General features: G+C 48.6%; 1 protein-coding gene across 1 annotated transcript in view; it reads right to left on the bottom strand.

Moving 5' to 3' along the window:
- The window catches only part of LOC147099461 (caspase recruitment domain-containing protein 11-like), a 181,947-nt gene that overhangs the window by 24,248 nt on the left and 140,605 nt on the right, over positions 1-17,094 (bottom strand). The window contains exons 10-12 of the mRNA XM_085969636.1: positions 12,436-12,475; positions 1,399-1,433; positions 129-247 (exon numbers count right to left, since the gene is read on the bottom strand). Coding sequence (XP_085825762.1) covers positions 129-247; positions 1,399-1,433; positions 12,436-12,475 — 194 coding nt within the window. The remainder of the gene's footprint in view (positions 1-128; positions 248-1,398; positions 1,434-12,435; positions 12,476-17,094) is intronic.

The following is a 17,094-nucleotide window of genomic DNA, read 5'->3' as shown; positions in this document are numbered from 1 at the left end:
GCCGAGGCAACAGAAGGAACGGCCACCAAAGGTTGAGCGATTATAATCAGGGATGCTCAAGAGGGCAGAATTGGAGGAGCGCAGAGCAATTGGTTGAAGCTCCGTTAGGCCTCCTCCTAATATGTCACCTGCTGGCTGGGTCCTCCTCTTTAACCCGCCGTATCAAAGATGCCTTGCAGGGAGGAAATGGTATCATGGAGAACCTGTTCATCTCCCGCTCATATTCAATATCGTCCCGGAGTAGCTCCTAAAATGGAGAATGCAGGTACAGTTTGACATTTATACACCTCCTTCCATCATTTTCAATTCAGTTAACAATTTATTAATTAGAGTCAGAGGGGCAACGGAAGATCTCTCCCGTCCTTGTGAATCAGTCGGACAATAGTGCAAAGTTAGGAAATCCTGAATAAAATCACTGTGGGAGTTGAGGCATTTGTAGTGGTCCCTGTTACTGCACCGACTGAATTCAGCTCACTTGGCACCTGGGGTTATTCTGGTTCGTGTTTGAAGGGCAGCAATTGGAGAATCAAAAGTGTTGCGGGGTGAGGTAAGTCATAAAGAAACCAGTGTTCCTGTTTGTGAGCAGTCAGGTGACGCTGCAGGAATGCATGTGTATTTTAGTCTCTGTCTGTGTGTGTGTGTGTGTGTGTGTGTGTGTGTGTCGCTCTGTCTCTCTGTGCCTGTCTCTCTGTCTCTGTCTCTCTGCCTGTGTGTGTGTGTGTCGCTCTGTCTCTCTGTGCCTGTCTCTCTGTGTCTCTCTCTCTGTGTCTATCTCTCTGCCTGTGTGTGTCAGTCTCTCTGTCTCTGTCTCTCTGCCTGTGTGTGTCTGTCTCTCTGTGTCTCTCTCTCTGTGTCTATCTCTCTGCCTGTGTGTGTCAGTCTCTCTGTCTCTGTCTCTCTGCCTGTGTGTGTCTGTCTCTCTGTGTCTCTCTCTCTCTGTCTATCTCTCTGCCTGTGTGTGTCTGTCTCTCTGCCTGTGTGTGTTTGTCTCTGTCTGTCTCTCTGGCTGTCTGTCTCTCTGTCTGTGTGTGTCTGTCTCTCTGCCTGTCTCTGCCTGCCTGTCTCTCTCTGTCTCTGTCATTGTCTGTCTCTCTCTGTCTCCCTCTCTCTCTCTCTCACAGCCTGTGTCTCTGTCTGCATCAGAAGGATAGGATCCACTCTAATGCCTGTCATGAGCGAATAGGCTTCCAACAGTTAGGGTGGAGCTCACATATGAAGACTGGACTTGGACGAGGTTCCAGAGAGCAGCTGGTGCCCGTGACCTGTACCTCCGGATAAGTCGGTGCCTTGAGGCGTGGAGGGGAGAAAATTGGGACCAAATGAGGATGGTAAACGATCCAACCAATGGTTTACTACCATGCAACGATAATTCATGCACTAAAAACTGTAGAGACTTACCGTTGGACATAAGATTTCTTCACCATATTCACTTTCTATAAAATAAAAGGAAAAATACAGATGGCTGTTGGTAGTAAGAATGCAATCACCCTCTCCCAATGGGTCAGGTTTTGTTCTTACCCTGTTTGCACAGTAACTCCTTGCACTTGTACCACATTAGTCACTCTCCAGACAGCTGAGCCTGTACAAACACTGCACGCTCTCCTGTGTTGGTTTTTGTTGTGTATGTACCTTTAAGAGAAGAACTGATTTTATACTGCAGTACCGGCAGTGACCACACCTGTATAAAAAGCCATAGCAGGCTTCTGTACTTCAGTCTTAAGTTTACCCTCTGTTCAGTAAATACCTGTTTTATTGTTCTCCTGCAGTCCGTGTATTATTGATACTCGGACGCTACACTGGCGACGAGCAGGTTCGAACTCACCTGCAGTACTGCATCACCTCACGGGGATCTTTCCCTGAGAAGAAGCTTCTTGGAGGTCGAAGTCAGAGCAACGGGCGTCGACCGCGGGCAATCGCCCAAGGATCCATCGGAGTTCGGGGAATTGCAGGAGAGGCTGTGGAGAGCTGAGCTTGGCTCCCCAGTCAAGGTGTTCCAGCAAATCGTGCTGGTAGCAGGTAGTGCGCTGACCCTTCCGGACTGCGGCAGGCTCGAGCTCGATCAAGCGACTCTGCAAAGGGGCTGTGCAGCGTCGTCGGGAGGAAAAGAGAGAGAGGGTGGAGCGCACAGGGTGCGGTCGGTGCTCAAGAACCGGGCAGCGTAGAGAAAATAAAACGAGGGGAAGGAAAAGTGAGACGCGCCGAAGCCGCGGGTCGCCGCCATTACCCTGTAGAATGCTAGGAGCAGCGTGGCAGCAAGGGGAAGAAGGAAAAGTGCGGGAGGCGCCATTTTATTCCATTGGGGAAGAAGGAAAAGCGCAGGAGGCGCCATTTTATTCCATTGGGGAAGAAGAAAAAGCGCGGGAGGCGCCATTTTAAATCACCCAAGATGCCGAAGAGTGGCAGTATCACTGCTTTAGACAATGAGGTAGAAGACTGGACCACGTAAGTGGAAAGAATTGAAGTGTACTCCAAGGCAAATGAGGTGGCCGATGGAAAGAAGGCGTCGGTATTATTAAATTTGATGGGCGCGAGAACGTACGGCCTATTGCGGAATTTAATTACCCCAGCTAAACCAATGGAGAAAAGTTTTGAAAAGATTGTTCATATCTTACAGGAACACCTAAACCCTACACCGCTGCTGGTAGCAGAAAGATTCAAGTTCCATAAAAGAAACCAGCACAAAGATGAGAGCAATGCTGACTATCTTACGGAACTACGCAAGTTATCGAAGCACTGCCAGTTCAGAGCAGGACTGGCAGACACCTTACGGGATAAGTTTGTCTGCGGGCTCCAGAGTGAAGGAACCCAGAAACGACTACTTTCAGAAAAGGACCTGACGCTAGAACAGGCTTTCAGCGTGGCAGTATCCTACAAAGCAGCAGCACGGGGAGCTGCGGAAATACAACAGAAACCACAAGAATACAGCGCTAACGAAATGACGTATGGAGCAGAAAAGTGCTAGCGCTGCGGCAGAACAACCCATGATCAGAAGGACTGCTGGTTTAAGGACAAAGTATGCAGGCAATGTGGGAAAATGGGACACATAGCAAGAGTCTGCAGGTCGGGAAAGAAAACCAACACTACAAGAACTACTAAGGAAAAGTACAAGAAAGTAAAAAAAATGACAGACAGTAGTTCGGAAGATCAGGAGAGTGATAATGACTCTGGGAGCAGGAGACTAAGTTGTCTAAAGTTACACAACGTGATCGCAAAGGAGGATCACCGAACCATTTGGGTCACCCTCATGATAGCAGGGTCCCAAGTAAAGATGGAATTGGATACAGAATCAGCCCTAACTGTCATGAATCGACGAGACTATGAGCGGCTATTCTCACACATACCCTTGAAGGACACGTCCATTGTATTGAAGACATACACAAGGCAAAAAGTCTACCCCAGAGGAAAAATAAGGGTGCCAGTTAAATACAACGGCAAGGAAACACAGAAACTGTATCTATATATACTACAAGATGGAGGACCACCATTATTGGGACGTGAATGGATCTGAAAAATACAATTGGATTGGCATTCCATTCAGGCGCTAACTGTGACTGACAAAAAGGATGATGACGTCACACCTGGACGACTGTCAAAAATTCTAACTGACGCGAAAGAGGTGTTCCAACAAGGACTTGGGACTCTAAAAGGAGTAAAGGCAATGATAAAAATTGAAGATAACGCAAACCCAAAATTTTTTAAGGCCAGACCGGTACCGTACACGATCCGCCCAGCCGTTGAAGCAGAACTGGAGAGTCTGGAGCGTTCGGGTGTGCTGTCCAAGGTGGACTGGAGTGAGTGGGCCACACCCATCGTTCCTGTAATGAAGAAATCATTGAGTAGCACGCCTGGGGAGCCGAAGAAGGTTCGCATCTGTGGGGACTTCAAGGTAACTGTGAACCCAGTCCTGCACACAGTACAATACCCACTTCCATGGATAGAAGATATTTTCGCCTCACTATCTGGAGGGAAACGCTTTACGAAGATTGATCTGGCCCAAGCGTATCTACAAATGGAGGTGGAAGAAGCATCTAGGAAATACCTCATGATAAACACTCACAAAGGCCTTTACCAGTACAATCGACTGGTACTCGGGGTAGCATCAGCCCCGGCTATTTGGCAGAGGGTGATGGAACAAGTCCTGCAAGGGATCCCGGGGACCCAGTGTTATTTGGACGACATCCTGGTTACAGGCGAAAATGACAGTGAACACCTTGCCAACCTGGAGCAGGTGCTCACTAGATTACAGGAATATGGGCTACGAGCCAACCGCCCCAAATGCGAGTTCTTCAGGAGACAAATCTCGTATTGTGGCCACATGATTGATGAGGAAGGGTTGCATAAGTCGCCAGACAAGATTGAGGCTGTAGTCAAGGCTCCAGCACCGGAAAATGTGTCGCAACTGAGGTCGTTTCTCGGGTTGGTGAACTACTACCATAAGTTCTTGCCCGAATTTATCTACAATTCTGCACCCACTGAACGCCCTGCTGCAAACTGGAGTAACATGGAAATGGAGTGATGAGTGTAAGCGTGCCTTTCAGAAATGTAAATGCCTAATCACTTCAAAAGAAGTATTGGCCCACTACAACCCAACACTACCGATTCAGTTGGCATGTGATGCGTCTCCCTACGGCATTGGAGCGGTGCTGTCACACAAATTCCTTGACGGTTCAGAGAGGCCAATAGCCTTTGCGTCGCGCTCGTTAACCTCAGCCGAGTGTAACTATGCCCAGATTGACAGGGAGGCCCTCAGCCTGGTGTGGGGGGGTGAAGAAGTTCAATCACTCTCTGCACGGGCAGAAATTCACCCTACTGACTGATCATCAGCCCCTGGTCTCCATTTTTAACCCAAAGAAGGGCGTTCCAGTGATGATGGCACAATGGCTGCAAAGATGGTCACTTTTTCTAGGGGCACATCAGTACAACATAGAGTACAATGGTACGAAACAGCATGGGAACGCTGATGGGCTGTCGTGCCTACCATTGCCTACGGTAGAGGATGCACACAGCAGGGACCACTAATGTACACAGTGGGCGTTGGAGAGAGCATCGTGAGACGCCATGCTGACCAGATTCTAGAGTCACAGGAACAAGCCAAACCCATACCACGAGCATGTGCACCTGGTAATGAACCCGAAGTACAGATTGCGTCTACCTCAGAAGCAGTGGTATTGGAAGTTGACGAACCAACCAATGACAATGAGCCAGAATCGACTCCGCCACAAGAACAGGATACTCGAGAAAGGCGCTATCCAGTCAGGATCAGGAAACCTCCTCAAAGACTGAACTTATAAATAATTATTTCAGTTGATGTATATAGTACAGAGAAAATTGTAATTGTAATTAGTTATTATTTAGTTGTTAAATGGATGTTATGTACTGTTTATCTAAAAGGGGAGGAATTGTTGTGTATGTACCTTTAAGAGAAGAACTGATTTTATACTGCAGTACCGGCAGTGACCACACCTGTATAAAAAGCCATAGCAGGCTTCTGTACTTCAGTCTTAAGTTTACCCTCTGTTCAGTAAATACCTGTTTTATTTTTCTCCTGCAGTCCGTGTATTATTGATACTCAGACACTACAGTTTTTACAGATGCTGTTCCGCGCTGTGTTGCCATTTCCAATTTCTCAAAACAATCCTTCAGGCAATCAGGAGTTGGACAAATTGGGGTTAATTTTAACCGAACTCACTGAGCAGGGAAACCAGGGGATCGGGTGAGAGGGCTGGACAGGGTAGCTGCTGAGAGGCTGTTTCGTAAGACACGCGGAAGAACATAAGAAATAGGAGCAGGAGTCGGCCATTCGGCCCCTCGAGCCTGCTCCGCCATTCAATAAGATCATGGCTGATCTTCGGCCTCAACTCCACTTTCCCGCCCGATCCCCATATCCTTTGAATCCCCTAGAGCCCAAAAATCTATCAATCTCATCCTTGAATATACTCAACAACTGAACATCCATAGTTCTCATGGGTAGAGAATTCCAAAGATTCACAACCCTCTGAGTGAAGAAATTCCTCCTTATCTCAGTCTTAAATGGCCGACCCCTTATCCTGAGACTATGCCTCCTAGTTCTAGACTCTCCAGCCAGGGGAAAACAGCCTCTCAGCATCTACCCTGTCAATCCTCCTCAGAATCTTAAATGTTTCAATGAGATCACCTCACATTCTTCTAAACTCCAGAGAGTATAGGCCCAATCTCTCATACACAGCAGGGGACAATGTTCCCTCTAAGGTGCGCCCGCGCGCCCACACGTGCGATCTGGAATGCACTGAAATTGACAGGCCGCTCACAACCTTGTCAGTTGATAACTGTGCTTTAAATGTAAACTGCCCTTGGACATTAAAAACAGAAAATGCTGGAAACACTCAGCAGGTCAGGCAGCATCTGTGAAGAGAGAAACAGAGGCCGCGATTTTATTGATCGATGCGGCTTGGGAGCGGGTCAGGCGGCTTACGGGTTCCAGTCCCGCCCCCAACTACATCCGACCCCGACCCCACAGACGTGATTTTATATCAATTGGCCTTGTTAAGCCCCACCCTGTGGGCTTGCCGATCAGTTAAGAATAAGCCGGTCAGATGGGGACATTTGATGACACCTCGGGTTTCCGACCCACTGTCAATCTTTGCGATTTTGCCGGATGTCCCGCCTCCAAATCCGCCCCCTGAGCGCCGGCAAAATTCCGGCCAGAGTTAATGCTTCAGGTCGATGACCTTTCAGGTCAGAACTGGAAATGGTTAGAGACGTAACAAGCAAGTGCTGAGGCAGGGAAAGTGGGGAGGGGGAGGAAAGAACAAAAGGGAAGGTCTGTGATAGGGTGGACGGCAGGAGAGATTAAATGACAAAAGGGATGATGGCGCGAGGCGAAAGGGGGCGGTAATGGGACAAGTTAAGAAACGGAAGATGGGTTTAGAAGAGGTGTAAATGGGAATGGCAGAATCATCAGCAACAGCTGCCATGTGAAAAAATGGGGGCAGAGGTTAGAACTTGAAGTTGTTGAACTCGATGTTGGGTCCGGAAGGCTGTGAAGTGCCTAATCGAGAGATTTAGCTTTTGTCTTCGTGCTCAGGGAGTTTGTAGCCCGCCCGGTTCAAAGATAATTTAGAGGGACCATGACCAAGGAACACCGTATGAGCACGTCCTCACCCAGTGGTTTCTAGGTTTCTGCTTGTCGTGGATGCGCAAGAATATTCGAAACGGTTTCGAGCCTGATTGAAGATATCAAACAAGACTCCCTCTTTAAACATTGCCTGGTGTCAGACTGGCGGTGCCATCCCACCCACTACGCGGTTCGGTCAGAGTAATTAATTCACAGGCCGAAGGGCTCAGTTCACATGAGTGAGTTGGAGGGAGAATTCCCACCAGCTGTGCAAACAGGTTAGAGTACACACACAAACACACAAACACACACACACACAAACACACAAACACACACACACACACACAAACACACACACACACAAACACACACACACAAACACACACACACACAAACACACACACACAAACACACACACACAAACACACACACACACAAACACACACACACAAACACACACAAACACCACAAACACACACAAACACACACAAACACACACAAACACACACACACACAAACACACACAAACACACACACACACCACAAACACACACAAACACACACAAACACACACACAAACACACACACACACCACAAACACACAAACACACACACAAACACACCACAAACACACACAAACACACACACACACAAACACACACAAACACACACACACACCACAAACACACACAAACACACCACAAACACACACAAACACAAACACACACACACACAAACACACACAAACACACACACACACCACAAACACACACAAACACACACAAACACACACACACACAAACACACACACACACAAACACACAAACACACACAAACACACACACACACACACACAAACACACACACACAAACACACACACACACCACAAACACACACAAACACACACAAACACACACACACACAAACACACACACACACACACAAACACACACGCACACCACAAACACACACAAACACACACAAACACACACACACACACACACAAACACACCACAAACACACCACAAACACACACAAACACACACGCACACCACAAACACACACAAACACACACAAACACACACAAGCACACCACAAACACACACAAACACACACACACAAACACACACACACACACACACACACACCACAAACACACCACAAACACACACACCACAAACACACACACACACCACAAACACACACACACAAACACACACACACACACACACAAACACACACCACAAAAAGACAAGACTTCCTCGCTATCTGCTGCTACTGTGCACTTCGGCCTCGAACTTCTGTACATTGACGGAACACACCGACTAAATAAAAACAAATCCCCCCCCGCCCCCCGCCCTTACATCTGGGACTTGGGCCGGTGCCAGCTCCTGTGCATGTGTACGCTGTAAACCGAGATGCTTTACAGACTCACTGCAGCCATCTGCCAGCAAGCCAGGCAGGGCTGCCGATGGAAGGGCTGATATTACTTCCCTAAGGAGGCACCCCGCCGAGGCCCCACTTATCACCCATTCAATCTGCGGGACTTGGCAAGCCCTGCCTCTTTCTCCCTGTGTGCCTCAGCACTCCATTCGCTGCCCTGCCCTGCCCTGCCCGCCCGCCTACAGGATGCTGATAAAGCTGGAATTCAGCTCTGCCTCCTTCCAGCAGAAGGAGACAAGAGAATGTTTCGAGGAGCCAGGATTCTTTAAATCGCAGCAACTGCTCTCTTTTTTCTCCACTTTTTCGAGGCAGTGTCTGGTACAAAGTAACCAAGATACAATTTATTTTTGGCTTCCATTCACATTTTTCCACTCCGCCGCCCCCCCCCCCCCACCCCGCCCTCTTTGAATTGGCACTGTTGTCCATGGCAATGAAGAGCAGGCAACCATCTCAAAGGCCCCTGCCAACACCACTCTTTACACAGGGTACGGTAGCATAGTGGTTATGTTACTGGACTAGTAATCCAGAGGCCCGGTGTAATAATCCGTTGTTAGACATGAGGTCAAATCCCAGCATAACAGCCGGGGAATTTAAAATTCAGTTAATTAAATAAATCTGGAATGAAAAACTAGAGTCAGTAATGGTGATTATGAAACTACCAGATTGTCATTTGAAAAAACAAAACCCATCTGGTTCACTAATGTCGTTTAGGGAATGGAATCATAGAAAGTTACAGCACGTAAGGAGGCTATTTCGGCCCATCGTGTCCGCGCCGGCCAACAAAGAGCTTTCCGGCCTAATCCCACTTCCCAGCTCTTGGCCCGTAGCCCTGCATGTCAGAGCATCCCAAGTGCACATCCAAGTACTTTTTAAATGTGGTTAGGGTTCCTGCCTCTACCACCCTTTCAGGCAGTGAGTTCCAGACCCCCACCACCCTCTGGGTGAAGAAATTTCCCCTCAAATCCTCTCTAAACCTTCCACCAATTACTTTAAATCTGTGCCCCCTGGTTTTTGACCCCTCTGCTAAGGGAAATAGGTCCTTTCTGTCCACTTTTTCTAGGCCCCTCATAATTTTATACACCTCAATGAGGTCTCCCCTCAGCCTCCTCTGTTCCAAGGAAAACAACCCCAGCCTATCCAGTCTTTCCTCATAGCTAAGATTCTCTACTCCTGGCAACATCCTTGTAAATCTCCTCTGTACCCTCTCTAGTGCAATCACATCTTTCCTGTAATGTGGTGACCAGAACTGCACGCAGTACTCTAGTATTTTATACAGTTGAAGCATAACCCCCCTGCTCTTGTATTCTATGCCACGGCTAATAAAGGCAAGCATTCCGTATGCCTTCTTAACCACCTTATCTACCTGGCCTGCTAACTTCGGGGATCTGTGGACGTGCACTCCAAGGTCCTTTTGTTCCTCTATACTACTCAGTGTCCTACCATTTAATGTGTATTCCCTTTCCTTGTTAGCCCTCCCCAAATGCATTACCTCACTCTTCTCCAGATTGAATTCCATTTGCCACTGTTCTGCCCACCTGGCCAATTTATTGATATCTTCCTGCAGTCTACAGCTTCCTTCTTTAGTATCAACCACACAGCCGATTTTAGTATCATCTGCAAACTTCTTAATCATACCCCTTATATTCAAGCCTAGATCATTGATATATACCACAAAAAGCAAGGGACCTAGTACTGAGCCCTGCGGAACCCCACTGGAAACAGCCTTCCAGTCACAAAAACACCCATCAACCATTACCCTCTGCTTCCCGTCTCCGAGCCAGTTTTGAATCCAACTTGACAATTTGCCCTGGATCCCATGGGCTTTTAACTTTGTGACCAGTCTGCCACGTGGAACCTTATCAAAAGTCCATATACACTACATCAAACGCACTACCCTCATCTATCCTCCTTGTTACCTCCTCAAAAAATTCAATCTGCCGCCCTTACCTGGTCTGGCCTATATGTGACTCCAGACCCACAGCAATGTGATTGACTCTGAAATGGCCCAACAAGCCACTCAGTTGTACCAAACCGCTACGACAAAGTCAGCACTGTGCGGGGTAGCTTCACCACAAGGACTGCAGCGGCTCACCACCACCTTCTCAAGGGCAACTAGGGATGGGCAATAAATGCTGGCCTTGCCAGCGATGCCCACATCCTGTAAACGAAAAAATTAAAAAAAATTACAGCACAGAAACAGACCATTTGGCCTAACTGGTGTTTACATCCCACCTGAGCCTCTTCATCTCACCCATCAGTGTAACCTTCTATTCCTTTCTCCCTCATGTGCTTCTCTAGCTTTCCCTTAAATGCATCTGTGCTATTCGCCTTAACTACTTGTGGCAGCGAGTTCCACATTCTCACCACTCTCTGGGTAAAGATGTTTCTCCTGAATTCCCGATTGGATTTATTAGTGACTGTCTTATATTTATGGCCCCTAGTTTTGGACTCCCCCACAAGTTGAAACATCTTCTCTACATCTCCTCTCCAGCCTTCTCTTTTCTAGCGGAAAGAGCCCCAGCCTGTTCAATCTTTGCTGATAGGTATAACCTCTCAGTTCTGGGGTTATCCTTGTAAATCTGTTTTGCACCTTCTCCAAGGCCTCTATATCCATTTGGTAATCTGGAGATCAGAACTGTGCACAGTGCTCTTCTCGTTGCCAATGGTAAGTGAGTGGCACCACATTTAGGCAAGTTATAGAATCATAGAATCATAGAATGGTTACAACATGGAAGAAGGCCATTCGGCCTGTCGAGCCCGTGCCGGCTCTCTGCAAGAGCACCTCAGCTAGTCCCACTCCCCCGCCCTTTCCCCGTAGCCATGCAAATGTTTTTCTTTCAGGTACTTATCCAATTCCCTTTTGAAAGTCGTGACTGACTCTGCCTCCACCACCCTCTCAGGCAGTGCATTCCAGATCCTAACCACTCGCTGCATAAAAAAGTTTTTCCTCATGTCGCCTTTGGTTCTTCTGCCAATCACCTTGAATCGGTGTCCTCTGGTTCTTGACCCTTCCGCCAATGGGAATAGTTTCTCTCTATCTAGACCCCTCATGATTTTGAACACCTCTATCAAATCTCCTCTCAACCTTCTCTGCTCTAGGAGAACAACCCCAGCTTCTCCAGTCTACCCACGTAACTGAAGTCCCTCATCCCTGGAGTTCCCTCCAACTTTCTCTCTCTTCCAGTGAGGGAATGGCCTCACCTCCACCTAACATCCCAGATACCTCTGGAACAAGGTGCAATGGGTACTGTGGGAGAAAGCCTCCTCCATCCAGCAACCCTCACAGAAACTTCCACCATTCTAACTTTATCCTACCCGCGTCCTTCCCACATCAATCTTGCATCCTATCCGCATCTTTCCTGTATCCAACCCACATCCTACCCCTCTGTGGCACAGGATATTGGAACTCCAGCATGTTTATAATCACATCGCAGGATAAAGAAAGAAAGACTTGCATTTCTATAGCGCCTTTCATGATCTCAGGACATCCCGAAGCACTTTACAGCCAATGAAGTCCTTCTGAGGTGTGGTCACTGTTGTAATGTGGATAACAGCAGCCAATTTGCGCACAGCAAGCTCCCACAAACAGCAATGTGATAATGACCAGATAATCTGGTTTAGTGATGTTGATTGAGGGATGAATATTGGCCCAGGACACCGGGGAGAACTCCCCCTGCTCTTCTTCGAAATAGTGGCCATGGGATCTTTTACATCCATCTGACTAGGCAGACCGGATCTCAGTTTAATGTCGTATTCAAAAGACGGCACCTCCGACAGTGCAGCAGCTCCCTCAGTACTGCACTGGAGCGTCAGCCTAGATTTTCATTGCGCTTAACAAATCTATTCACATCTAACATGCGTGCCACTGGCTGTAGTTAATGTGATTTGTGGGCCATACCTGGAAGCTCCCCTCTTTGGATTGATGATGATTCCATTCTCTGGAAGGAGATAAAGATAGAATTTAGACACTGAGAACGTAAATGCTCAGTTCTCTTCACTGGGTCATGCACCGATCGTTCCACAAGGGCAGTCAAGTGGTTGCTCTCCCATCGGCAGGCTGAAAGGCCTATTGCTGTTTAAGACTCCATGGCCTAGAAATTCAGTTGCTTGCGCCAGCCGGTAGCGCCTTAGGAGGAGGAGATGTTGGGCGCTAGGCAGCTAACGGCCGGGCGCAGCGCGATCTGCGCCTCTCCCCAACTTCACTAGAGATTTAGCGTCGGCGCAAAGTCTTTGCGCGCGCTCAGCTGCGCGCGCAGATCCTGACGTCATTTCATCGTGCAACGCCCTTTGTGCGCCCCAAACCGGAACTTCAGTGGCGCCGCCCTTCTTTGCGCCTGGCGCCCCCAGCGACTGGTAGAGGGGAACAGTTCCCAGTCGCTGTGGGGTGCGGGGGGCGCTATTTAAAGGGGACTCCTCCTGCATTATAAGTGACAGCCATTTTGTGCCAATCCTTCTGTGTGAGAGACAAAGGCAGAGAGCTTTCTGCTTTGACTCAGCGCTCGCACAGGTACTTCTGGCTTCAGGCCAGAGCTTTGCACTTGGATTTCACTTTCAGTGCCATAGCCTTGAGTCGCCACATATACTGTAATGGCGGCTACAATGGGTGGAAACGTTGGCTTTATGCATTGCATTCAAAGGGATCAGAGACGCCGTGAGAGAGTGCCAGTCATGGCCAGACGGAGAAGGGCCAACAGGTGTCGGCACAGGAGGCCTTACCCACCCAGGGTATACCGCCAGCAGTTCTCATATCTGAACATGTCTGAGGAGCAGTGTGTTCAGAGGCTGCGATTCAGAAGGGAGGTGGTCACTGAGATCTGCCACCTGCTTCGCAGAGATCTGCAGCCACAGCTGAGGAGCAGGACGTCTCTGTCGGTGGCAGTGAAGGTGACGGTAGCTCTCAACTTCTATGCCACCGGCTCCTTCCAATCCGCTACTGGGGACATTGCCAACATCTCCCAGTTCGCGGTACATTGCTGCATCCGACAGGTGGACAATGCCCTTTTCAGAAGGAGACGTCAGTACATCTCCTTCCCCATGACCCTGGACAAGCAGCAAGAGCGTACAATGGGATTTGGAAGAATAGCGGGCTTCCCCATGGTCCAGGGCGTAGAACTGATGAACCAGCATTGGTCAGGCCTTGCTTCAGGGCTGCAGTGCGCAGGGCATGGCAGCCAGACAAGTCCACCCTCCCCCTTTAAGAGCTGACTGGCGCCAGAGTGTCTGCCGTCAATCAGCAACTCGCCGCACCTGCGCTGCGCCCGCCCTCGGGGGTATCGCCCTGGACCGCCGGCTTAGCGCCTAATGATAGTCGTGCATCGCCTGTTTTAGCGCAGCAGCAACCTCTTGGGGCGATGCGACTGAATATCGGCGAAGGTGACGCGAACTTGCGCCGGGCGCAAACTTTAGTGGCCGCCCGACTGTAGCGCCCCGAACGTGGCTATACTGAATTTCTAGGCCCATATCCTTGCCCTTGACGCCATCCTCTTTCTGGCTGCTGATTCAGGTGGAACTAGACAGCGCACAACCTAAAGGGTTCTGGACTGAGCTTCTTGCCTCATGTCCTATTCATCATTAACACCGTTCACAGCCACCTCCACAATGCTCCGCTGAAATCCTCACCTATGCTTTCATGACCTTCAAACTATACAAATTTGTCATCTGCATCCTGCCCCACACCAAATAAGAACATCAGAATATAAGAAATAGGAGCAGGAGCAGGAATCGGCCACTTGGCCCCTCGAGCCTGCTCCGCCATTCAATAAGATCGTGGCTGATCTTGGGCTCAAAGCCACTTCCCAGCCGACTCCCCATAACCCTTCACTCCCTTATCTTGCAAAAATCTGTCTATCTCCACCTTAAATGTATTTAATGACCCAGCCTCCACGGCTCTCTGGGGCAGAGAATTCCACAGATTTACGACCCTCTGAGAGAAGAAATTCCTCCTCATCTCAGTTCTAAAAGTGCGAACCTTTATTCTGAGATTGTGCCCCCGAGTTCTAGATTGCCCCATGAGGGGAAACATCCTCTCTGCATCTACCCTGTCGAGCCCCCTTAGTATCTTATATGTTTCGATAAGACCACCTCTCATTCTTCTAAACTCCAATGAGTATAGGCCCAGCCTGCTCAACCTTTCCTCATAGGTCAAACCCCTCATCTCTGGTACAACCCGCCCATCGCCCATTCTCACCGACCACCATTGCTTCACCCATCAATGTACTGAATTTAAAACACTCTTCCTCGTTTACAATTCCCTCCAAGGCCTCCCCCCCCACCCCGCTTCTCTACTTCTGCAACTTCCTCCAGCCCGGACACCTCATCATGGGTCTTACGATCATCTGACTCCGGCCTCTCGTGCAGCCCACTTCTGATCTTCAGCCATCGTAGACTTGCTGTCAGGAAACTCCCTCCCTGAACCCCTCTCCCTTTCTACCTCGCTCCCCACCTTCGAAAGTTTCATCAAAACTCTTTTTTTGACCACACTCTCTCTGAAGTGCCTTGGGGTGTTTACTATGTTAAAGGTGCTATATGTACCTAGCGGTTCACAAACACAATTATTTGAAGGTTGCGGGACAAGTTGAGAAGGCTGTTAAAAAATACATACGGGATCTTTGGCTTTATTAATAGAGGCATAGGGGGTGATTTTCATTCAGAAGTCGGAAAGGAGGCGGGACTACAACTTTCGGGGTTGTAGTCCCGCCTCCATCGAGATGTGGCCAACCCACGCGATTTTAACTTGATTGATCTTGTTGAGCCCGCCCAGCGAGCTCAGCAGGCCAATTAAGGGCCACCCGGCAACAGGTGACGTCACAGACTGAAATTTCATCTGTCAAGAGCTTTAGACAGATGAAATATCAGCGTTTCACAGCTGTTTGAAGCTGTCAAACACTGACAGTCTTACTTCTAACCTGAGTCTTTCTCCACAGACTCAGTTAGAAATCTCTCCTGCACAGAAAGCTGCAGGCTGTCACTTTTGACAGTTCGCAGCCATTCTGCTTTCTGTGCTGGTGAGATGAGGGACTCCCGGAACCTAAAGGAAGGAAGGCTGTAAAGGTAAGAAAAGGTAATTTAAACTTCTTTAATCACTTTAGACACACCAAACACACTTACCTTTGCACTCATGCACACATCACTCACCTGAACACCGACATCTCGACCCCTCCAAGTCCTTCAACCCGACGGCCCGCCTCCTCTAACTTGGCGTGGTTTGGAGCCATCGGGAATCCCACACTTCAACCTTAAAAATAGGGATTAGGCTAAAAACTGCCTGTTAACTGCCTGTTAACGGGCAGTTAATTGGCACTAATCCCTTCCCGCCTTGGGTAGGCGGGTCCCAGTGCGGGGCGGGTACCCGCCTCCTTTGAAACTGGCATGGAGACAGGTTTGGGTGCGAGATGGGGTCGGGACCCCTGATTTCGGGATTTTAACCCCCCGCACGCCTCCAATCCCGACTCCACGGGTCAATGAAAATCGACCCCATAGAGTACAAAAGCAAGGAATTCATGGTAAACCTTTATAAAACACTGGTTAGGCCTCTGCTGGAGTATTGTATCTAATTCTGGGCACCACACTTTAGGAAAGCAGCATTTATTGCCCATCCCTAATTGCACTTCAGAAGGTGGTAGTGAGCCACCTTTTTGAACCACTGCAGTCATGTGGCATGTCACAGCAGTTTGAGACAACTAGGCCATTTCAAAGGGCAGTTAACAGTCAACCACATTGCTGTGGGTACATAAGGATGATAAGGATGCCAGATGGGTCACCATTACTGACACTCAAGGCCTTAGAGAGGGTGCAGAGGAGATTTACTGGAATGATTCCGGAGACTTCAGACATGTGGAGAGACTGGAGAAATTGGGATTGTTCTCCTTAAAGAGAAGATTAAGGGGAGATTTAATAGAGGTGTTCAAAATTATTTTTGATAGAGTAAAGAAGGAGAAACTGTTTCCACTGGCAGGAAGGTCGGTGACCAGACGACACAGATTTAAGATAATTGGCAAAAAATCCAGTCGGGGAAACGAGGAGAATTTTTTTTACGCAATGATTTGTTGTTACGATCTGGAATGCACTGCCTGAAAGGGCGGTGGAAGCAGATTCAATAATGTCTTTCAAAAGGGATTTGGATAAATACTTGAAAAGGAGAAATTTGCAGGGCTATGGGGAAAGAGCAGGGGGAGTGGGACTAATTGGGGAGCTCTTTCAAAGAGCCGGCACAGGCACGATGGGCCGAATGGCCTCCTTCTGTGGCTGTGTCATTCTGATGTAGTTGATGTGGTGGTAGGTTCACATATAAGGAATGGCCACTTGACTAAAGTGCTGGAAAACTGCCGGAGCCAAACGTGTGAAGTACCGGACAGCTGCCAGGACTTGTAGACCTGTGCTACAGAATGAGTGACTTCTTTCAGAAGATGGGAAGAGACTTGGGCGATAAAATAGGATCATTTTACTAGGTGGCCGGGACACGCTGTTCAGGAACTTTTGAGGCTCTCAGGAAAGAACAACAAGTCCTTCCAACCTGGTCCTCACTCGCACACGTATGTGTTTACAAGCAGGGATAGTG

Source organism: Somniosus microcephalus, chromosome 28, assembly GCF_052327205.1.
Source record: "Somniosus microcephalus isolate GS21.2 chromosome 28, FLI_Smic_1.0, whole genome shotgun sequence".
NCBI lineage: Eukaryota > Metazoa > Chordata > Chondrichthyes > Squaliformes > Somniosidae > Somniosus > Somniosus microcephalus.
This window is presented reverse-complemented; position numbering and strand designations above follow the sequence as displayed.